Genomic DNA, 25,260 nt, shown 5'->3' with positions numbered 1-25,260 from the left:
TCACTTTGGGCATAACTTTAAAATAGAATGCATGCAGGTAATCCTGCTTGCAATCTTTTGTGATTCACTCTAGTAGGTACACATTAGTCACTGTAGTGAATATTTATTTCAGTAACCAATCATAAAATAAAAACAAACACATACAAGTTCATCCAAAGCCAAAACTCTCTTCAATCTGGGATATTTTAAGACAGTATCTTACTCAGTGTGAATCTACTGTTTACTGTAATTATTACTCCCATGCCTTGATTTTCCTAGAGAACCACCAGGACAATATTTATTCTCATGACTTGCCACAAATGAAACAAACAGAATCTCAAAAAGTTACGATATTAATGTCGTTACTTACAAAGCACATCTAAATTATATTAAAGTAACCAAAATATATTTACAATCCCCCAAGGCAGAGATGGTATTCAGCAGGTTCTGACCAGTTCTGGAGAACCGGTAGCGGAAATTATGATAGTTCAGAGAACTGGTAAATACCATCTCTGACTGGCCCCACCCCCATCTATATATTCTCTGCCTTCCAAGTTTCAGCTGATCAGGAGGAAATGGGGATTTTGCAGTATCTTTCCCCGGAGTGGAGAGAGAATGGAGATTTTACAGTATCCTTCCCCTGCCATGCCCACCAAGCCACACCCACCAAGCTACGCCCACAGAACCGGTAGTAAATTTTTTTGAATCCCACCACTTCCCCAAGGCATGTCACAACCTTTGAGCACTCCACATGTTTGGAAATTGAAAGTTGAAAAAATTGACACACCATATAAATGGAGGCAAAAATAACCACATAAAGGTTACATAGAATTTATTGTCATTTTTCATTTTGAACTTCAGAGCAGGTATGACCCAAACTCTACCTACAATGAAGAGAACTTGATTCAGTGTATTTTCAATATTTGTTGGAGCAGACCTTGGCTACTCTGATGTGAGCTCTGCTCCTCTTGACCAATCATCCTGCCATCCAAAGTGAGACAGACATGAGAACAAGGATCATTCTCAGGTTCTAAAACACATAGAAATTATTTGAAATACTGAATGATTGAACTGAATCTATTCTTCATAATAATCTTTCTATGTAGATTCTTGACCCTATAAGCAGAAGCACGCACTTAGAAGGTTTAAAGAAAAGCCAATAATGTACATACCATATTTTTTGGAGTACAAGACACTCCAAAGTATAAGACGCACCTACCTTTTGGGAAGGAAAACAAGAAAAAAAATCTGCCTTTGTCTCCCAGCAATTTGCCTCCTTGCAGCAAACAGCCCGTTTCAATTTCAGTTTCAGTACAGACTGATTAGCACAAGCAGCTGATTGTCGGTTGGATCAGCCTCCCAATGATCAGCTGATTTAGGCTGCAAAGTTTGCTACAGCATGTTGCCGCCTCCCCACGTCCCATATTTCTGCCCATTCTGGGTGGCAGGAATCGGAATGGGTGGAAAATTGGATGTGCGGACCCCAAAAATGGGGTGCGCAGAGGCCAGAAATGGGATGGGGAGGCTGAAAATGGGGCATGTGGCGGCAGCAATAGGCAATGGCAGTCTGAAACAGCTGATGGTTGGGAGGCCGATCTACTGTAAATGACAATCAGCTGCTTGTGATAATCAGGTTATGCGGAAGTTAAAACTGAAACAGTCTGTTTGCTGTTTGCTGCAAGGAGGCAAATTGCTGAGAGGCAGAGGCCAGAGGGTGGGGGCCGGCGGATGGCATCAGGGGAAATACAGTGGTTTGGGTGTGGCAAGATCAGTCCCTCTTCATATGTCAAAATAGCCAGATTATCCTCCTTCTGGTTGCTCTTACACTGAAATCCTCATTTACATCAAGGTGTATCAGATGTCTTTGTAGATTAGCATTATTGTTCATGCAATCCTAATTCATTAACTTTCTCAGTATTTCATGTAGCTCATTAGTTGGCATTAGCCCAAAATGTGAATGAAATTCAGGAAAAACCTTTTTGTGAATGCATGACTTTAAGGTAAATGTAAAGGTTCCACTCGCACATATGTACTAATCGTTCCCGACTCTAAGGGGCAGATTCTTATCTCCGTTTCAAAGCCGAAGAGCCAGCACTGTCTAAAGACGTCTCCGTGGTCATGTGGCCGGCATGACTAAATGCCGAAGGCTCACAGAATGCTGTTACCTTCCCACCAAAAGTGGTTCCTATTTTTCTACTTGCATCTTTACATGCTTTCGAACTGCTAGGTTGGCAGAAGCTGGGACAAATAACGGGTGCTTACTTGTGATGCTAGGGATTTGAACTGCTGAACTGCTGACCTTTCTGATCAATAAGTTCAGTATCTTAGCCACTGAGCCACCATGTTCCTAGTGATTGAGTTTGGCCTTGACATGGCTTTAGTCAAGGCCAAACTCTCAAGTTGGCTCTAGTGCAAAGCTGTATGTTTCTAGAGCCTAAAGAGAGATATCAGCAGCTTGCTTAGAATAATGAAAAAGTGAGCATTATCTTGAAATAGGTGTAAAATTATCTTGAAATAGGTGTAATGGGAATATTTTTATACAAAGAAAGGATTGCATTTTAAGGAGCATGGTAGGCATTGTAGACTCCTACCTATCATTTTATGCTTTGAATGACAGTTGCTTCAGGATCTATTACAATGTAGCCCCAAATTATTATGATCATGGTATTCATTAGTTTTAGTTCCAGAAGACTGATCAACCGCCCAGATCCAGAGATGGTTCTCAAACACTATGACACCCATATGAAGATGTTCTCATATTTGCAGGGAAAGTTGAGTGAAAGTTTTTTGTTTCATAACAATGTTCTGGTGATGAACTTTCAAGGGTTTAGAATAGAAGAACAGAGTTGGAAGGGACCTCAGAGGTCTTCTAGTTCAACCCCCTGCCTAGGCAGGAAACCCTACACCACTTCAGACAAATGGTTATCCAACATCTTCTTAAAATCTTCCAGTGTTGGGGCATTCACACCTTCTGGAGTTATTTAAGTGTTCTGTCAGGAAATTTCTCCTCAGTTCTAAGTTGGTTCCCTCCTTGATTAGTTTCCACCCATTGCTTCTTGTTCTGCCCTCAGGTGCTTTGGAGAATAGCTTGAATCCCTCTTCTTTATGGCAGCCCCTGAGATATTGGAAGACTGCTGTCATGTCTTCCCTAGTCCTTCTTTTCATTAAACTAGACATAAACTAGGGTTTGCATGAGACATAATGGTGGAGTAGATAATATCTCTGATTCTTCTTTGTATTCAGATAAATTAATATGGTCATATGGTACACCATCATTTTCAAGTAAATTCTGGCATAATGTCATGCTAGGGTCAAATTGAGTTATGAGATTTTAAATTGAGATTTTAAAAAAATCTCTCTGTAAATTAAACGGCACATGTCAGAGGTGACCTAGATAACATCAATTATTGTGATAATATCTTTTGACAAAGTACCAGCACCAATCAGACACAGCATTAAAAGACATGTTGTTATTCTTTCCCTGTAAATGGACGGAGGAAGAAAAGCAGACGACATCAAAGGAAAGGATACAACCACCTCCAGATCAACTGGAGAGCCTCACAGAAAAAGAACAAGCCAGGAGAACGATGGCGACGGGGATATTTCTGTTCATTTTGCTGCTTGCTCTGCTCATTCTCCTCTTCTTGAAGCAACTCTGGTCCCGAAGACATTTGCCTCCTGGTCCTTTGGCTCTACCTCTCATTGGGACTTTGTGGGCTTACGGGTTTTCCCTTCGTGAAGATTATTTCCGTAAGGTATTTCATTCTTAAATAATTAACCAACAATATATAAAATAATTCTCAATTATTTTCTTGGTACTATAGCTATAGACAAATCTATTAACCTAGCAAAATATTCTTGCATGGTTAGACTTTAATTAATTCAGTGCTATTTATGATATTTGATTACTTATTTTTCTCATCAAACCAGAGAATTAAAGTCAAGGCCTTCTCACCAACCTTTCACAGAGCAGGATGTGAAATAATGGACATTAATTTTTGGAAGGCAGATTCTAGTTTAATCTTTTTTATTTGCTTTATCAAAACATGTATAAGATAATAGATATAAGTATAAACAAGATTATGAATGCATGAACTGGAGACGAATAAATGGGGTTGTTAGGACGGGGACAGTAAGCACATTGGTGCGCTTATGCATGCCCCTTACAGACATCTTAGGAATGGGGTGAGGCCCACAGTAGACAGTCTAAGATTAAAGTTTTGGGGGTTTGGGGAAGAAACCACAGAGTCAGATAGAGCATTCCAGGCATTGACCACTCTATTACTGAAGTAATATTTTCTGCAATTGAGTTTGGAGCGGTTTATGTTAAGTTTGTATCTGTTGTTTGCTCATCTATTGTTGTGGTTGAAGCTGAAGTAGTCATTGACAGGTAGAACATTGTAGTAGATAATTTTATGTTCTACGTTTAGGTCAGACTGAAGATGGCATAGTTCTATGTTGTCTAAGCCCAAAATTTCAAGTCTAGTGCCATAAGGTATTCTGTTGTGAGCAGAGGAGTAGAGGACACTTCTCGTGAAATATCTCTGGACTTGCTCAATTGTGTTAATGTCCAATATGCAGTGTGAGTTCCAGACAGATGAGCTGTATTCGAGAATTGGTCTAGCGAATATTTTGTATTGTTCTCTGTGTTGTACAGTGTTACCAGAAAAGAAGCTACGCAGGATTAGGTTAACAACTCTTAATGCCTTTTTGGCAATGTTGTTACAATGGGCTCTGGCCCTTAGAACATTAAAGATGAGTACTCCAAGGTCCTTGATGGAGGGGGTCATCTACGAGGTCGCATCCGCCCAGCTTCTATTTGGTGTTCTGTTGTGGCCCAGCAGGAGCCGTTGGAGCTGCCATCAGACTCCAACAGAGAGGGTCCCTATGAGTCAGCTCTGGAGGATGTGGAGGCCCATGGACAGGGTTCCGACTCTGAGCAGGGCGCAGAGAGGCTGGTTGGCAACCAGGAGGCGCCTGACCCTTGGGCCAGTGGGGAGGAAACAAGGGAGTGGTTTCTGGATGCTCGGCAATGTAGAGCTGATAGATGTAGAAACCAGCTACGCACTTACAAGAGATAATTGGATGCAGGTGATCGTAATCAGGCTCCTCTCAAGGCTATTTAAGGAAGGGACTTTCTGACAGTTGTTTTGCAGGAATCAACTGATCATTAGAGTTGGAGATCATTAGAGTTGGAGATCTCAGTTCTGTGTTGGCAGGCTGGATTGCTTGGCAATACCTTGGCAGGCTGGATTGCTGCCAAGGTGGAATTTGGACCTCAGTAGGCTGGATTGCTGCCCAAAGGGCTATCTGGATTTTGGCAGACTGGATTGCTGCCAAAGTGTTTCGCTGTTCCTGGATTGCTGCCAATTTGGTTATCTGGACCTCGGCAGGCTGGATTGCTGCCAAGGTTGAAACTGTACGTAATAAACCCTCTTGCAGAGACTTTGTTTCGGAGTGACTTGGTATACAAGAGGAGGGGGTCAGAACAGTGTTCTGATTTTTTTTTTTACCAAAGTGTAAGAAAGACAGAGCATTTGTCTTACCAATAAACATTTTGTTAGAGAGAGGGTGGCTTTCTCTTCATTTTTGTTCGAATGAGGCTAGACATCCCTCTGTTGAAAATGCTTTATTTTATATTCCTGCATTAGACAATTGTTCAAACCTGATAGCCTAAATAGCCCCTTCTAATTCTGCAGTTCTATAATGATTTCAAAAACTTTCTGGATCTGAAGAATATCATTTACTTTAGATATTGGCTGATATGTAGCTATGGAAGTAAGTAATAGAACAGGTTTTTGTGCAGTCACTTCAGATGCAGAAAGGTGATGGACAGGTGATATACACACAGCATAGTAAGACCTGATGGTGCTTATAAAGTTCAGTTGAACTACCTCCCCACTTATCCGGCACCAAAAGGTTGAGCAGTGTAAAATACCTACATTTTAGTGTTCAGAAATAACTTTTTGAGTTGGGTACTAGTGTTCGTGGAATTATCGTACTGTAGTAATATTCCTCCAATAGATACCATCATAATTGGGTGCTAAATCAAGTTGAAACAACACTTTTCTGCAATTCTATAATGATTTCAGGAACTTTCTGGAGCTGAGTTTTGCAGAGTTACAGCTGTTTTAGATAATGATCCAGAGATGTAGGTGGTTGGAGAATGAAGCAATAGAACAGGTTTTTGTGCAGTTGCTTCACATGCACAAAGATGGTATACACACTAGTAAGACCTAGATACTGATGCTTATAAGGAAGAGGTGGAAGAAACGGAAGTTGAGGGGATTTTTAGTCAAATGTTTTACATTGTTTTTAGGGGGTTCCAGGGAGGGGGGGTGGGCTAACCAGGCCGGGAGGGAAGCCAGCGCCAGTCGAACAGGTGAGTCCAGGAGGGAAGTGAGCAGGGTGGGGGGGGGAGAGGGAACAAATTATTCCGGTAGAGGGTTGTTTTATTACATCGGTCGCGGGGAGGGGGGGATGCGAGGACAAGAGAAGATCACAAGGTCGGTTGGGAGACCGTGGCTGTTGGCTATGCCCGGTCGTTTGTACCAACCCCCGCAGCCTAGGTGGTCAGGAACTACAGAGCCAGGGCCTGCGGCTGATGCTTTGCAATGCAAGGTCCGTAACCAACAAGGCCCCCCTCATTAGCGAGTTGATCTCGGAGGGGGAGCTGGACCTTGCAGGGATAACGGAGACCTGGTTGGGCCACGAGGGTGGTTTACCCCTCGTGGAAATGTGCCCACCGGGTTTCCGTGCATTCCATCAGCCTCGGGCCCTGGGTAAGGGTGGTGGGGTGGCGGTAGTTATACGGGATGGTCTGGAACCGAGAGAGTTCACTGTTCCTCAGATACCCGGTTGTGAATCCCTAGGTGTGAAATGGGGCCCAGGGAGGCAGTTGGGCCTGCTGATTGTATACTTGGCTCCTCGCTATACATCAGCGGCCCTGCCCGAGCTCTTCGAGCTGATCTCAGAGACGGCGGTCGAGATCCCCAGGCTTTTGGTCATGGGGGACTTCAACCTGCCGTCGACGGGAGCAGCATCTGAGGTGGCTCGGGAGTTCATGGCTTCCATGACAGCCATGGGCCTGACCCAATTAATTCAGGGCCCCACACACGAGAGCGGTCACACACTGGACCTTATTTTTGTATCTGAACAGTGGATGAGTGATCTGGGAATAGGGGACTTAGTCATTACTCCCCTGTCATGGTCAGATCACTCATGTCTCCGGCTCGACTTCCCTGCCGCTACCCCCCACCGCGAGGAGGCGGAGCCAGCCTGTCCAAGCTGGTACCGCCCCAAGCACCTGATGGAACCGGATAGGTTCCAGACGGAACTTGGGCCACTACCTGTAGCCCTCACCCGCGCTCGGTCGGAGGACCTAGTGGCCACCTGGAATACGGCGGTGGCTGGGGCCTTGGACCGGGTTGCGCCTTTGCGACCTCTCCTGCGGCAGCGATCCACCCGAGCTCCTTGGTATACCGAGGAGCTAAGGGTGATGAAGCGCCATAGGAGACGTCTAGAGAGCAGGTGGAGATCCTCACGCTCCGAGTCTGATCGAACACAGGTAAGAGCCTATTTACGGACCTACCTTGTGGCATTGAGAGCGGCCAAACATAGACATTGTGCCGCTCTTATTGCGTCCGCGGATAACCGCCCTGCTGCCCTGTTTAGGGTGACCCGCTCTCTCCTGTCACAGGGGACGCGGGGGGCACCCTTGCAGGGTAGAGCAGAGGAGTTTGGGGAATATCTGCAGGACAAAGTCGCTCAGATCCGGAGCGGATGGGCCCCCTCCAGTGGGCCGGACGAGCCGTCAACAGTGAGTCTTGTGAGACCATTCTGGGAGGAGTTTGACTCTGTTGCCCCCGCGGATTTGGACAGGTTGCGTGGACGGCTGCGACCCACCACATGTTCAATGGACCCGTGTCCCTCCTAGCTGGTACTGGCATCATGGGAGGTGACACGAGGCTGGCTTCTGGGCCTGGTGAACGCCTCATTGGGTGAGGGCTTCCTACCAACTGCCCTGAAAGAGGTGGTGGTGAGGCCCTTGCTCAAGAGGCCTTCACTGGACCCAATGGAGCTGGCTAATTATCGTCCAGTCTCCAACCTTCCCTTTTTAGTGAAGGTTGTTGAGAATGTGGTGGCACAGCAATTTCCACGACACCTTGACGAATCCGAATATCTAGACCCACGCCAGTCCGTCTTCCGACCCGGGCACAGCACAGAGACAGCCTTGGTCGCGCTGGTTGATGATCTCTGGAGGGCCAGAGATAGAGGTTGTTCCTCTATCCTGGTCCTATTAGACCTCTCAGCGGCTTTTGATACCATCGACCATGGTATCCTATTGCGCCGGCTGGAGGGGATGGGAGTCGGAGGCACCGTTTTACGGTGGTTCGGCTCCTACCTCTCTGACCGGTCGCAATGTGTGTTGACAGGGGGGCAGAGGTCGACCCTGAGGTCACTCACTTGTGGGGTGCCACAGGGGTCGGTCCTCTCGCCCCTCCTGTTCAACACATATGTGAAGCCGCTGGGAGAGATCATCCATGGTTTTGGGGTTGAATACCATCTGTACGCTGATGATACTCAGCTGTACGTTTCAACCCCAAATCACCCCAGCGAGGCTGTCGAAGTGATGTCCCGGTGTTTGGAAGCCGTCGGGGTCTGGATGGGGGACAACAGACTCAAACTCAACCCCTCCAAGACTGAGTGGCTGTGGCTACCGGCACCTCGGTTCAGTCAGCTGACTCCAACGCTGGCCATAGGGGGCGAACAACTGCCCCCTGTGGAACGGGCGCGCAATTTGGGCGTCCTCCTAGATGCCCGGCTGTCAATGGACGACCATGTGGCAGCCGTGGCTAGGGGGGCGTTCCACCAGGTCCGCCTGGTGCGCCAATTGCGCCCCCTTCTGGACCGAGATGCCCTACGCATGCGTTGGTGACGTCTTGCCTGGACTACTGTAATGCTCTCTACATGGGGCTTCCCTTGGGACGCGCACGAAGACTGCAGCTAGTCCAGAACGCAGCCGCGCGGGCAGTCATGGGGAGTACTAGGTACACCCATGTAACACCGCTCCTGCGCCAGCTGCACTGGCTACCTGTGGTCTTTCGGGTGCGTTTCAAGGTTTTGACCACCATCTTTAAAGCGCTCCATGGCATAGGGCCTAGTTACCTGCGGGATCGCATCCTCCCACATACATCCCTGCGGCCAATTCGCTCTCACAGGGAGGGGCTTCTCCTGGTGCCGTCCACTAGGCAATGCCAACGGGTGACACCAAGGAGTAGGGCCTTCTCTGTGATGGGCCCAACCCTCTGGAATGACCTCCCCCCCGACATTAGAACCACCACTGACTTCCGCTCCTTCCGGCAGAAACTGAAGACACACCTGTTCCGACTGGCTGGCCTGGCATAATTCTTAACGTCTACCTCCTGGCATATATATTTCCTACTGGTTTTTTAGGGGACTTAATTTTATAGGACACTGGGGTTTTAAATTTTGTATATTTTAAATTATTTATTTAGCAATTACAGTTCTGTCTATTTTATCCTCCTCTTATTTATGTATTTATCCATTTAATAATTTTTAATTGTTATTATGTATGATGTTTTTGATATTGACTGTACACCGCCCCGAGTCCCTTTTGGGAGAGGGGGCGGTCTAGAAGTGCTAATTAAATTAAATTAAATTAAAATATAAAGTTTAACTGAACGACCTGTCTACTTCTGGCAGGTTATCCTGCAATAAGGTTTTAGCAGTGTAAAATACCTCAATTTTAGTGTTCAGAAATAACTTTGAAGAAATACTTTAAAGGGCACCATTATTGAGTTGGGCACCACTATTGGTGGAATTATCATACTTTAGTAATAACCCTCCAATAGATACCATCATAATTGTGTGCTAAATCAAGTTGAAACAACACTTTCCTAAATAATAATTTCTATATTCTTCTTCTGGGTTCCACTATTTCATCAAAAAAGTCAGATGTAAAAGAACTCTTCTGCACACTAAATCCATCCATGCCTTCTATAATTTTGTAAACAACAAACTTAAAAGACTTGAGATCCACCCCACCCCTAAAAGGACCCAATGGTAAAGACTGTAATGATGAAACCGTTAAAGCCAACCTGTAACGCATTCTTCGGCTCAGTCTTTTTAAACAGCCATGGCTCATGTCCCAGCCATACCACAGTTAATCGCAACGATCTAATGCATATTTATTTTACAGAAGAAAATGTTGAAAAGGCACTGTACAGCCTTTAGATAGTAGAGTTGCCTACTATCCAAGAATGGACGTTAAAAGTAGTAAACATAGCAGAGGTGGCCAAAATTTCAGCGTATTTGAAGGATCATTCGGATGAGAAGTACAAGCTGGACAGGACAAGATGGATTGATTGTATTCAAAACAAATACCGGACTAAAAAACTTCAGTTAGCTTATGAATGAAGGCATAAAGAACATTACAATTTATTCAAAGCTAGTTTAATAAAGGGGGAGTTAAAGCATAAGAATAGTAACATGTTAAAATTAGTTAGCTTATGTTAGCATATGGTTGTTAAATGTTTATACCCTGTATTTCGCTCTGGGAGGTCGGGGGGAGGGAGGGGGGAAGAGGGAAGGGTAAGGGGGGGTGATAATTGTAAAATTTATTTTAAAAAATTTAATAAAAAGAAAAAGAAAAGGCACTGTACAGCCTAAAACCATCTCTATCTATTGGACCTGATGGACTATGTGCCTATTTCTTAAAAAAGCTTTCCACTGCCAAAGCAGAACCTCTAAGTATAATCTTTGAAAAATCTTTCAGGACCAGGTCCTTGCCCAATCTATGGTCATCCCTATCTTCAAAAAGGGAGACCCCAGCCTGGTTGAAAATTAGACCAATCTTGTTATGTTACGTCACCTGCAAAGTCATGGAATCAATCATACAACCAATCCATTACTCTCCACTTAGAGACAAACAACCTTCTCTCTAACAAGCAATTTGGTTTCAGAAAAAAAATTGTCCTGTAATCTGCAACTCCTACACTGCAAAAAAGATATGGACTGCACAATTTGACCAAGGCAAAGCAATAAATGCAATTTACAGAGACTTCTGTAAAGCCTTTGATTCAGTGGTACACGACAAACTACTTCTAAAACTAAAATCTTATGGCATTTCTGGACCTGTGCATAATTGGATAACTGCGTTCCTGTCAAACAGGCAACAAGTGGTCAAGATAGGAATGCCCTATCAAATCCTACACCTGTTAAGAGCAGTTCCCCAAGGCAGCATTTTAGGACCAACACTCTTTATACTTTACATAAATGACTGTTGCGATCATATTATAAGCAACTGCGTTGTCTTTGCTGATGACCTTGACTATGTGTCTGAATGGTCAAACAATTGGCAATTTCAAATCTCAACCAACAAACGCTCTGTCTTACACATCGGCAAAAAAATATCAGAACACCAAATATAAGCTGGCCGGATGCAACCTCGTAGATGACCCCCACCCTGTCAAGGACCTTGGAGTACTCATCTCTAATGATCCAAGGGCCAAAGCCCACTGTAACAACATTGCCAAAAAGGCACTAAGAGTTGCTAACCTAATCCTGCGTAGCTTCTTCTCTGGTAACACTGTACTACTAACCAGAGCGTACAAAACATTTGCTAGACCAATTCTCAAATACAGCTCATCTGTTTGGAACCCACATTGCATATTGGACATTAACACAATGGAGGGAGTCCAGAGATATTTCACAAGAAGAGTCCTCCAGTCCCTGTGCATGCTCCATTACTGAACCAATAGTGAAGAAAAGAGGATACCATTACTGGTCTCAATGGATGATATCAGACTCTTTCTGTTTGTGGATACTATTGGCTAACAAGGTTCTTCTCCATAGTATCTGAATGACTCATCTATCTCAAGGAAGTTGTTCAAGTTTCTTAAACAGCTTACCCAATGAAGGTTGCATTCCTCTTGTGGCCAATCTTAATTGAGGTTGCAGCCCATCAAATGAAGAACAAATACTTCAGTATTGCTGTTCTTTCATCAGTCCCAGGAAGATTCAGATCGCTTCACAGGTTCCCAGGGAAGCCAGACTTAAGGACCCTCCTACAATAAAGGATTTAGGAGTTGGAATATTCACATCAATGGTAGGCTGCAGGTGGTATGCCCCGGTACGGATACCGTTCTGGTACGGTGCTCCGGAGGGCCCACCCACCCACCCGAGCTCCTTACCATGTTTTAAAGCTTTCGGCGCTTCCATGCACACGCATGGCGAGCAGCTGGAGCGTCGCGGAGGCATGCAGAAGCATCGTTTGCAGCTAAAACGCATGCGCGCATTGTGCGCACACCACATGCGTCAATGTGGGTGATGCCAGGCCCGTTCCAACTGGATCTGGAACCCACCACTGATTCACATCCCAAAGACTCTCTGCCTACTGGCCTAATGAGCCTATCCAGATTAGGTGAGAAAGGAAACTTCTCTAGAGGACATCTATGGGGTCCCCTAACCAACTTGCTCAGACTGAAGAAGCTACTAGGATGAGCAGTAAAATGTTTTGAACCAACAAGAAAAGAAGCCCATTTGCCAAGACTCGATTTCCAGATGTCTTAGATCTAAGAATTTAGGAAAGACTGTAGGTGGCATATTATTTGCAAATGATCTGTTTCATTTGATTATAACCTTGCTCAACATTGATTCACTCGGCAGCCTGTAAAGCGATATGGAAATATATACACCATGTGGGCTGGATTTCAACGTCTAACAGTGCTATCTGGATTCAAAACTGTGAAAGAAGGAATGACCGGCTTCTCAGATGGATTTTCTGACCGACCAAGCGATCATTTCATGTCTCCTCTTGGGAAAGGAAGGGGTAAGTGCAAGTAGTAAGAAATTGTACATAAATTACCATCACAATGTTATAATTTGTGATAATATTATTCATAGCACTGGGGAAGGCATAGTAACAAAATGATTTGTAGGCAAAAGAAATACTGCTTACTTACTCTACTCTACACCAAATTATTGTACATCTCCAAGGTTTTCTATCTGCTCCATTCCATTTATACATTGATATAGACCAGGGGTCAGCAATCCGCAACTCTGGAGCCGCAGGTGGCTCTTTCATCCTCTGCTGTGGCTCACTGTCGCCGGTTGGCACCACAATTTTGAGAGGAGCTTCCAGTTTGGGGGGGAGGGGAGGGCATGCCAGGAGGAGATTCTATATAGCAAGGGGTGGTCAGCTCCACAATTGAGAGGGCTTTCAGTTAGGACAGGTAGAGGAAAAAGGACACTGCACTAGGAGGAGACTCTATGGTGGAGGAACCGGATTTCCGGTCAGCTCCAAAATTGAACGGGGGGCTTCCGGTTAGGACCTTTGTGGCTCTTTGAGTGTTTAAGGTTGTCGACCCCTGATTTAGACATGACTCCTTTTTCACTAAGCACTTAATAGATATTAAAGTGAGTAGGAGGTGAGCAAATCAGTGCAAGGCTATTCCAAAGGATTTGCATACGGAAGCAAAATTTGCACGATTTTATGAATTCCTCCTCTTTTTTAAAGTTAGTTGGGACTTGCCTTTTGCAGTTTTTTTTTATTTGCATAGTCGTTTGGTTTTTCCTTTTTCAATTTGTCAGTTGACAACTTGATTTTTTGTAATCCCTTTCATGGTAATTTTGTTTTCAATACCTAATGGTGAAATGTTTCTGTGTGTGTATGTGTGTGTGCGTACATTTGTGTACATTTGTGTATGTGGGTGTGTTTGCATGTTTGTCTGTGCGTTTGTAGTATCCTTCTACATTTTAAGCAGTCCCTCTTCCCCTATGGCAAGAGTTCCCAACCTCTGGTCCACAAACCAGTACCTTTCCACAGTCTGTTGGGAACGGGTCTGCAGAAGCATTGGGCAATCAATGTATCTTTATCTACACATGCATGGGATCTAGGTTGCATGTGATAGCACCCCCCCTTCTCTGGTTCATGGAAATATTATCTTCAAACTGGTCCCAGGTTCCAAAAAGATTGGGGACCACTCAGTGGTGAAAATAAAAAAAATTACTACAGTTCTGTGGGCGTGGCTTGGTGGACGTGGCAGGGGTAGGATACTGCAAAATCCAAATATTAGTAGTATGGAAAATATCAATAGATACAAAGATATCTTAACAGAAAAGGGGGAACTAAAACCAAAACAAGAATTAGAAAAACAACAGATTAATATAGGATGTTTTGCACTATTGCAAATACAATCAAGATTTGAAAAAGATAAAAGGGAATACAGTTTTAACTTAGGAAGTTCGGGGTTGGATAAGATACTTATGGGAACAGAAGAAAAAATAATTAAGGAACTATAAAGTTACCTACTAAGAACTAGGTTAGAAGAAGTGGTTAAAGAAACAATGGTAACCTGGGCAAGGAATTTTGATTACACAATTGAGCTAGAAAAGTGGCCACAGCTATGGTGAAGGAACTAAAAAAGATGTGGAGACTCTAGAAAAAGCGCAGAGAAGAGCAACAAAGAGGATTAGGGGACTGGAGGCTAAAACATATGAAGAACGGTTGCAGGAACTGGGGATGTCTAGCTTAAGAGAAAGAAGGACCAGGGGAGACATGATAGCAGTCTTCCAATATCTCAGGGGTTGCCCCAAAGAAGAGGGAGTCAAGCTATTCTCCAAGGCACCTGAGGGCAGAAGAAGAAACAATGGGTGGAAACTAATCAAGGAGAGAAGCAACTTAGAACTAAGGAGAAATTTCCTGACAGTTAGAACAATTATTTAACTCCAAAAGCTGTGAATGCTCCAACACTGGAAGTTTTTAAGATGATATTGACAGGTTCCAAAGGGTTAAGGAAAACAGCCAAACACAGAGACGGTTTGAAAATGCAGTTTATCTTTCTCCTGCATGAACTGACCAACAAAGCATAATATTTGGATGTGTCAGTGCTTCCATCGTTGAAAGCCACATTGGTATTTCTAAATAGTTTCCCCTTTCACTCTTTCCCATATTGTTAACAATCCATTCCTTACATAATGTCTTTGAAAATAACCATGTGCCTCACTTTTACCACAAAAAAGCATGCCAACCTAATTGCAAATCATGGCCTTCCATCCAAGCTAATCCCGCATATTGATAATGCAATTCCCAATTTGGTAATTTGAATCCACCTCAAACTCTTGCATCTTGCAATATTTTTATATTAATTCTTGCTTTTCCCCCATGCTATATATATTTCCCCACTATTTTATTCATGCTTTCAAAGTACTTTTTTCTCTAGTTTTATCGGTATTGTTTGAAATAAGTATAGCAGTCTTGGTAATATATTCATATTCTGCTATTCTTCCCATCAGTGTTAATTGCAGGTTTTTCCATCTTTCTAGATCTATTTCTATTAGTTTTCTCACCTTATAATAGTTATCCTCCTTTACACATCTTGATGTCAATTGAATGCCCAAATATTTCACTTTTTTCACCATCTGTATGACCAGTTTCCCCATCAACTCTCTTTTCTGTTTTTCTGTCATATCTTTCACCAGAATCTTTGTTCCAGAAATAACAGTGCCATTTGCTTCTCTGGGTGGGCTTCATAGTACTCTAGCGTGTTCAATACAATTTGCATATTGTCTCTGATCTGTCTCTTAGGGAGAAATCCATTTTGGTCTATATGTATAAGTTCATTTAAAAGTTCCTTCATTCTTTCTGCTATCATTGATGCAAATATTTTATAATCTACATTTAGTAGTGAAATAGGTCTATTGGCTATATTTAAATGGTTGTCCACTAGGACTCCAAGATCCCTCTTACAGTTACTACTATTGAGCAAGATAGCACATATCAAATCAAATCAAATCAAATTTTATTTGATTAGCCGCAACCCTCTCCCGAAGGACTCGGGGCGGCGTACAGTCGAAAGATAAAATACACATAGGACACACATACATACGAAAAAACAAGGACAATTACATTTGTGCATGGAGGAGAGTAGACCTGCAAGTGAAAGACAATAAACACAGCTAAAAACACAGTTAAAACACAGTTTAAAATCCCCTAAATAAAATTGCTGAATTAAAAACCCCTCAGGAGCGTAACGAAGTTATGGTTGGGCCAGGCCAGATATTTGAAAAAGGTGGGTCTTGAGCTTAACACGGAAGGAGCGGAGGTCTGTAGTGGTCCTAATATCCGGGGGGAGGTCATTCCACAGGGCTGGGCCCGCCACAGAGAAGGCTCTGCTCCTAGGCGCCGCCCCATGACATTGTCTAGTGGACGGCACCTGGAGAAGTCCCTCTCTGTGCGAGCGAATAGGTCGTAGGGATGTATGGGGCAGAATACGGTCCCGGAGGTAACTAGGTCCTGAGCCATGGAGCGCTTTAAAGATCGTAATCAATCGATCTTTACCTGTGCATTTTATTTTTCTTCCATAAATGTAGAGCCTTACTGTTTTCAGCATTGAATTTCATTTTGTTAGATAACCTTGGGGTTTAGAAAGTGCTCCTTTTTTCATCATGTAACTTACCAATATCTTGATAAAACAGTGCTTCTGTATTTTCCTGATTTATTTCTTCCAGTTCATGAACCTTCCTAAGAATATTTCCCTCAAGAGGACATCAACAAACTTTAATATATCCTGAGTTTTTCTACCTTGTAGCCTGACTTCATAAATTCTATAGTATAGTTGATTTCCTTGTGCTATTAATAAAGCCCAGGAAATAATCTTTCTGCCATGTGGCAATGAAGCTAATTGTCAGCTTTTGCAGTATTTTCTCTGACACACTGCCTTCAAAGATTTCATCCTGAAGATCAGCCATACATGTTCTAATGTCCAAAAGATTGTTTTCAGTCTTTTTTTAGAAAAAATATAAGGATGCTGGACATTTATCAATTTCATGGGGACTATCAGCAATTTCATAAACTCATTTAGATATTTCCTTAATTTCTTGATACATAGTAAAACTATTACCTTGTTTGCTCAGTTATTTTACACCTTGAACTGGTCTTTGAAATATGTCATTTCCCAGTCCCTTAAGTTGAACTTGTTTTTAAAAATAAAAACATTGCTTGCTTTTTTATACTACATGCTTAAATCTATCTGGAAAACATGTCACATGCCACATGCTAGCTAAACTTTTCTTACTATGTTTTGTTGATTTACCATATTTTCCAGCATATAAGGCGACTGGGTGTATAAGACGACCACCTACTTTTCCTGTTAAAATATAGAGTTTGGGCTATACTGGCCGTATAGGACTACCCCTCTTCCGAGACACACCAAATAGCCAATCAGCCTCCATTTATTTCCAGCGCCTTTCTCCCAGCTTGGAACTGGACTAGGTGTTTTTTTTTCTTCCAACACTCCCCTTCCCCAAACTGGACCCCAGATGAGTCGGGTTGGCTTCTTCTGCTAACGGGGGTGAGGTGGGGGGGGACACAGCAACTATCATAAGTTTGAACCAGTTGCCAAGCATCTGAATTTTGATCCCCTGACCATGGGGGATGCTCCAAAGGTTGTAACTCTGAAAAACATGGTCAGAAGTCATTTTTTTTCTAGTGAGGATGTAAGTTTGAATGGTCATTAAAGGAACTATTGTAAGTGGAAGCCTACCTGTACCTTCCAGCTGTATTGTGTCAGGCAGGTCCCAAAAGCAGGAAAGGCTGCTTTGATTACCTATGGAATTCCACTACATGAGAAAGTTCAACTTGTTCCTTTTTAATCCCTGGTCCAGCTCTCCTTGCCTATTATTTCAGTCACCAAATGTTTAGTCATTTTATACACCAGAAAATACAAAGTCATTTTATACACCAGAAAATACGGTATTTGGTGTTCTCGCCAGAAATCCAAGATATATTTGGCAACATTTTAGCCTGGGGTATTTTTTTTACATGAATGTTATCAGGAAACATTTGTCTCTACCTGCTGATGCCCACAGGACTTATTCTTTCCAATGGCCACGCCTGGAAACAGCAGCGGCACATTGCCACCACTTCTCTGCGGAAACTGGGCCTGGGGAAGAAAAGCATTGAGCACCAGATAGAAGACGTGGCTCAGAGACTGGTGGAGATATTTAGACAAACAAAAGGTCAGTAATTTTGGATAATGACAATGGCTTAAGGTCTGAAAAAAATCTTTTCCATTTTTGAGTATTTCAAATAAAAACAGATGTATTTTTTTACATTTCTTTTTAAAAAATTGATAAGTCCCAATTCCCTTCATCATCCCCATAGAAGCCCCTTTCTTTAAAAATTCATTATACAACATCTTCATTTGCAGGGCAGCCCTTTGACCCTTCAAATTCAATGCTAAATGCAGTTTCTAACGTCATCTGTGCTTTGAGTTTTGGACGTCAGTTTGATCCAGAAGATGAAAACTTCCAGAAGTTCATTCAAGCCCTTGATACTATTGTGAAATTCACTGGTAATGTTTTCCATTTGGTGAGTCATCATTTCTGCTAAAGAGACAAAGCTTCCCAAATCAGCTATGTTTTCCACCAGTATTTTCTTTCTTTTTTTTAATAAATAATTTTTTAAAAACGTTTTGATCTTTAAAAACAATAGGGAATGCACAGCAAAGAAAAGAAATAATAAGACAAAACAAAACACAGAACATACATAACAATATACAGTAATTTTACAGCTTTCCCTATCGGCTTTCTTTCTTAGCTTTTATAATTCTCCCTTCTGCATTGCCTTCCTCTCACTATAACCTTGTCCTATAATTTAACAAACATAGTATTAACACTTATAATAGTATTCATTATTTTTATCTCCATATATTTGTATTCTCTATTTTCTGTCTTGGCTTCCGTTTTCTAGCCACTTGTACATTTTATTCCGTATGTTATGGAAGTATGAAGATGAAACTACAATCAGGAAAATACTCGAATGCTCAGAAATTGATAAAATGACAATAGAACTATTACAATACAATAATACAATACAATACAATAGTAGAGTTGGAAGGGACCTTGGAGGTCTTCTAGTCCAACCCCCTGCCTAGGCAGGAAACCCTATACCGTTCCAGACAAATGGCTATCCAACATCTTCTTAAAGACTTCCAGTGTTGGGGCATTCACAACTTCTGGAGGCAACTTCTGTTCCACTGATTCATTGTTCTCACTGTCAGGAAATTTCTCCTCAGTTCTAAGTTGCTTCTCTCCTTGATTAGTTTCCACCCATTGCTTCTTGTTCTATCCTCAGGTGCTTTGGAGAATAGTTTGACTCCCTCTTCTTTGTGGCAACCTCTGAGATATTGGAACAATGCCATCATGTCTCCCCTAGTCCTTCTTTCTCTTAAGCTAAACTAAAAAGAAAAAGAAGAATTCCATAGAATGTAAGGCATGGAGGAAGCCTTGGAAATCATCTAATATACAATTCTCCTCAGTAGGTTTGTCTGTCCTTGAGCCAGTCATGACTCCAGATGAGAGCCCTGGACGAGTCTTTGCAGTTTCCATGTGAAGATTTTGGAAGTGGTTTGTCATTGCTCACTTTCTAGGGCTGAGAGAGAACGACTGGTCCAGGGTTACCCAGGTGGCTAAGGTCTTAACTTGGGACTAGAACTCAGAGAATCACAGTTTCTAGGCTGGTGCATTAACAGCTACACACTGTTTTTGAACAATTGAACTGGTGTTTTTTTTTTTAATTTATTTTTTTAATGATTTAATGATATATATTTTTATTTTATTTACAAACATGTAAAATACACACACACAAAACTTAGACGTACACCACATTTACACAATACAATACGAACAGGAGCTTCCTGTTCTTTCTAATAGTAATTGCCAATCAATATTGCTCACCTTATATTGTTTCCCCTTCCATTATATTTCATTTGTATTTCACTATTCTTAACCCTCTTATCTTACTCCTCTGTCTGCTATATTGGCTGATTGCCTCTAGTAAGTTTAAACCACTTGGATACATATATATGTGTTAATTCTCCTTAACTACTATTTATGGGCTTTGTTGTCTTCCTTCATTGATCCTTGTTTCTTTCCTCCATCCACCTATACCATTTATCCCATATCTGGTAGTATTCTGTTTCTTCTTTTCTCTGGATTTCTTTTGTTAATTTGTCCATTTCAGCACAGTCCATAACCTTTCTTATTATTTCATCTTCGTTTGGAATTAATTTGTTTTTCCATTTCTGGGCAAAGGCAATCTTCACTGCCATAATTATATGTAATATTAAACTTTATATTAAATTTAGTTGGCCAAGAGATTGAAGCTGCTATCTATTCAATCATACCTGGAGCAGGCATTTATATGCCCTGTATATCCAGTAGAACATTTGTTAAAATGTTGAAACCCAAGTCCTGTGTGATGGGGTGAGCTCCCATTCCTCTACCAGTTCCTACCCATGTAGCAATCTAAAAGCTTGCAAATGCAAGTAGATGAATAGGTACCACTTTGCTGGAAAAGTAACAGTGTACCGTGGACCTTAGCATATAGTCATGCCAGCGTTATGGTTCTCTTGGCTAAGAAATAGAGATGAACACCATCCCTGGAGTCAAACATGACTAGACATGCGAAACCTAATCTATACTATTTTAACTTAAGTTATTTATTTATTTAGGTCTCTTTTAGATTTCTTCACTTTCTAATTATTCATCTTTAACTTTATAATGAGTTATCTGCCTCCAACATTATCTACTTTCTACAAGAATTTGGAAACAGCTTTTCTTGGAGGACCTTTGAGATCTGAGACAATGCATGTTTGCCATGTCTTTTCTGTTTTTCTTTGGTTATTAAATGCTATTACTGTGAGTTGTTGAGAGTTTTCTTTTATTCTGGTAGGATATAAATAGATAACATTACCTCTTCTGTTTCTATTAGATGTATGATCAGTTCTCACAAGTAATGAATCACCTCCCAGGCCCTCACAAGAAGGCCCTGGCTTGTAGAGACCTTATCCTTTCCTTTGCAAAGCAGGAAATAGAGAAACACAAGGAATTTCACTCTCTACATGAGCCACAAGATTTCATTGATCACTATCTTCTTCAGATGGAAAAGGTATGGATTTATTGTACTTCAATACTGTATATGGGCAAGGAATTATTACATTCCTCACTATTAAGGTGACCAACTTTTTTACAATGAAAAGGAGGACAAATAAATTGGGAAAAATATATCGTAAAGAAATATTTTATTCATTGCAACAATAATACACTAAAATATGATATATGCATAATAAAAACATTTGCAACATTTTATATTGTAATTATGCTTACATGCCTGTTAATTATTATTTAAATGAGTACTTTTCCATTGAATTAATATTTTTTGTCAATGTATCATCTTCTAACAATATATTGGAAATATCTGAACAAGAAATATCCTTCATATTGAATTTTACAGCAAGTGCTGCAGCTAGAGTATCAACATTCAATCTCGATTTCTCACTTGTCAAAAAATCATTGGCAATTGAAAAAAACTCTTTCAACTGCTGCATTAGTTCCAGGGCAGCACAACGTAAATTGAACAAGTATAAATAAATGTTCACATGGAATATGTTCATTTTTGAAATGGCTGAAAATATCCACCCATCTTTTATCAATTTCAACATGTTGATTTTCCCATTGTATTAATTTTTCAGAATTTAAATATACATTCAGTCTTCTAATTTCTTCAAAGAGACAATTGTCGTCTATTTTAATGTCTAGCATTTCTTTAGATAAAAATTCTTGAATCTTGACGAATTGTCATGTCAAATACAAATACGTCACATAACGCGCAACAGATTAGTCTTCAAATATCGAAAAGGAGGACATATAGGAGGACACTTTTCGAGGGATGACAGAACTTACAAAAGAAGGACTGTCCTCCCTAAAGGAGGACGGTTGGTCACCTTATCACTATGTATAAACAAGAGGCATTACCAGTTTTGTTTTCCTTGGAGGTATTCTTTTTCATTCAGCTCTCATTCTGAATTTAGCCTAACCAAAATTCTGGATGCTTCTAAGTAAGAGCTATATTGTACCTCTTCAGTATCATACTTTTGTTAAATATGGGAAATTCTTTGTGGTGGGGAGGGGGAGATACAGTGGTGGGTTTGAATTTTTTTTAAAACCTCTTCTGTAGGTGTGGTCGGCTTTGTGGGAGTGGCTTGTCGGCCATGTGACTGGGTGGGAGTGGCTTGTCGGCCATGTGTCTGGGTGGGAGTGCCTTGCCGTCCATGTGACTGATTTGGAGTGGCTTGTCAGTCATGTGCTGAACTACCTGTTCTTTGTTTTGTGTACACAAACATAAAGTACAATCGGTGCAACTGTTAACTCTTTATACTGTATATAATGTCTGAAAATGTAAAAGAGAGAAAACATAGGACTCCCCAGTCTGTCCCAACCACATTTCAGCTTCTGCAACTTCCCTCCACCCTCAAAATCATGGGCCAATGTTATATTCCAATTCTACACAACAGAAACAATGCCCCCCAAACACACACACACACACAAACACTGTTTCCATTTCTTTGAAGGATTTTTCAGCACCTGTCCCTGGATAAAAGAGGCTCAAGGAAAGATAATCAATTTCTTATTGGATTTGGAAGCACTTAGAAGTAGCAAAAGTTCCCACTGCTTTCCAGTGCCTCAAAAGCCCATCATAAAGGCGAGAGTCTATCTTTCTGCTTCTCAGTGCAGAAATCCCTAATATGTTCCAATAGATTTCAAAAGCATCACTTGGAAGCAGAAACAGCCAATGTTAGGTTCCTGCTAAGAAGTAACAATTTATATATAGTATGCACAATTCTTTTAGTTAAATTATTGCTGAACAATTTATAATAGTTGCATCACAATATTATTCTAAGATATTTGCCACTACTACCCTACTTCCTAGATGTTCACAATTCTTTCCCCCACCCTCCCAAGATTTAAGGACATGTGAAACAGTTTTGATGAAAGTTGCATGATATGAAACTTCTCTCCTTTGAAATAATGTTTGGTTTTAATTCTCCAATGAATCAAAAGGAATGTTTCACACTTCCTTGTTACACAGCATTTGTTTTAGCTTTCCATAGCTCTCCCCAAAACCAACCAGGGAAGATAAAACCACAGAATCAAATACTGTTGTGCATGGCTTTGCACTAAATTATCTGTATAGTAAGCCAAAAATAGTTTAAGATTATAATTAGCCCACCTGTTTCCCCCATTAACATGCAAAAGCATTGTTCTTGTTCAGAGACTGCATGAGAGATTTTCCAGTCCTTGCAAAATATCACATTACATCCACATAAAGAGAGCAACAACTCCTCTATGAATGGGGGGGGGGAGAGTTTGGCTTCTTTCTGCCATTTAAAGGCTGCAGCAGGGAGAAGCCCAACTTTTTTCCTCTCCCTCCATTCATAGAGGAGCTGTGGCTCCCTTTATGCTCCCCCTGCCCCCCTCCCTCCCGGGGGTCGAAGAACCTGAAAGGGACAGGCAGGCTGCCATAGCTTCACTGAGAAGACATTTCTGAGAAGAGAAACTTCTCAGGTCCAGCTGCATCTGAGCTGGTGGAGCTCCCGTGCGATTGGAGCAACTGTGCGGCTCTCCTGCACTGGCTGTCTCCCTCATGATGGGCGGGCGGTTGTGGGTGCTCCACCAGCTCGGGTGCAGCTGGACCGGAGAAATTTCTCTTCTCAGAAATGTCTTCTCAGTGGAGCTGCGGCAGCCTGCCTGTCCCTTTCAGGCGCTTCCACCCCTGGGAGGGAGGGAGCCGGGAGAGGCATAAAGGGAGCCATACCTCCTCTGTGAATGGGGAGGGGGGAGTTCAGCTTCTCTCTGTCATTTAAAGGCTGCAGCAGGGAGAATCCCAACTTTTTTCCTCTCCCTCCATTCAGAGGGGAACTGCTCCAGCCTCTCTCTCTCTCTCTCTCTCTCTCTCTCTCTCTCACTCTCTCTCTCTCTCACTCACTCACACACACAAACACACACACACACACACACACACACACACACATGTTTGGCTCCTCGCAACTGCAATATATGTCCAGAAGTGGCATTTGGGGCTAATGGGGCTTGGGTTTCCAGCCCTACATCCCCACCGCTTCTGGACATCTATTGCAGTTGCGAGGAGCCAAGGAGAGCGTGGAGAGCGTGCAGTTGCAAGGAGCCAAGGAGAGCGGGAAGCTGCGAAAGTGGCTGGGAGAGGCGTGTGGCTTTGTTTAGTCTCTCTGGACATTGCAGCAGCAGCCCCAAGTGAGCCGATCTCGACATTTTTGGCAGAGGGGCGTGCTGAAAGAGGGAGGGAGTGAAGACCTTTTCTGGCCGGTGCAAAGGACTTCCCTGGACTTGCTTTGCTGAGCATGGGCCTGCACCTCCATCACCAGCAATCTGGAAAAGGTCTTAACTCTCTCTTGCAGCACGCCCCGATGCGAAAAACGCCAAGGTTGGCATGCTTCTAAGTTGCTTCTCTCCTTGATTAGTTTCCACCCATTCTTAACTGATGGGAGACTGAAACTCAATAAATATATCTCCAATAAAAAAGAATAATATTTCGGAGTACTGAGAAACTCAGCCAAATGGGAAAATGCAAAGAAAAAAATATTAGACTTCCTGCTAAGTAGTAACAATTTATACATAGTATGCACAATTCCTTTAGTTAAATTATTGCTGAACAATTTATAATAGTTGCATCACAATATTATTCTAAGATATTTGCCACTACTACCCTACTTCCTAGATGTTCACAATTCTTCCCCACCCCCCACCCCCAAGATTTAAGGACATGTGAAACAGTTTTGATGAAAGTTGCATGATATGAAACTTCTCTCCTTTGAAATAAAGTTTGGTTTTAATTCTCCAATGAATCAAAAGGAATGTTTCACACTTCCTTGCTACACAGCATTTGTTTTAGCTTTCCATAGCTCTCCCCAAAACCAACCAGGGAAGATAAAGCCACAGAATCAAATACTGTTGTGCACGGCTTTGCACTAAATTATCTGTATAGTAAGCCAAAAATAGTTTAAGATTATAATTAGCCCACCTGTTTCCCCCATTAACATGCAAATACATTTTTCTTGTTCAGAGACTGCATGAGAGATTTTCCAGTCCTTGCAAAATATCACATTACATCCACATAAAGGGAGCAACAACTCCTCTATGAATTGTGTGTGTGTGTGGGGGGGGGGGGTTGGCTTCTTTCTGCCATTTAAAGGCTGCAGCAGGGAGAATCCCAACTTTTTTCCTCTCCCTCCCTTTATGCTCCCCCTGGCCCCCTCCCTTCCGGGGGTCGAAGAACCTGAAAAGAACAGGCAGGCTGCCACAGCTTCACTGAGAAGACATTTCTGAGAAGAGAAACTTCTCAGTTCTGGCTGCATCCGAGCTGGTGGAGCGCCCGTGCGA

The 25,260-nt window shown here is 42.2% G+C and overlaps 1 protein-coding gene across 1 annotated transcript in view; it reads left to right on the top strand.

Annotated features, from left to right (window-relative positions):
* Positions 1-25,260, top strand: part of LOC309393801 (uncharacterized protein) — a gene marked incomplete at both ends in the record, with an annotated part of 310,121 nt that overhangs the window by 214,567 nt on the left and 70,294 nt on the right. The window contains one exon of the mRNA XM_081956297.1: positions 20,777-20,953. Coding sequence (XP_081812423.1) covers positions 20,777-20,953 — 177 coding nt within the window. The remainder of the gene's footprint in view (positions 1-20,776; positions 20,954-25,260) is intronic.

Source organism: Natrix helvetica, assembly GCF_964273705.1.
Source record: "Natrix helvetica genome assembly, chromosome: 5".
Classification (NCBI taxonomy): Eukaryota; Metazoa; Chordata; class Lepidosauria; order Squamata; family Natricidae; genus Natrix; species Natrix helvetica.
The sequence above is the reverse complement of the archived record's forward strand: the minus strand, read 5'-3'. Positions and strand labels throughout refer to the sequence as shown.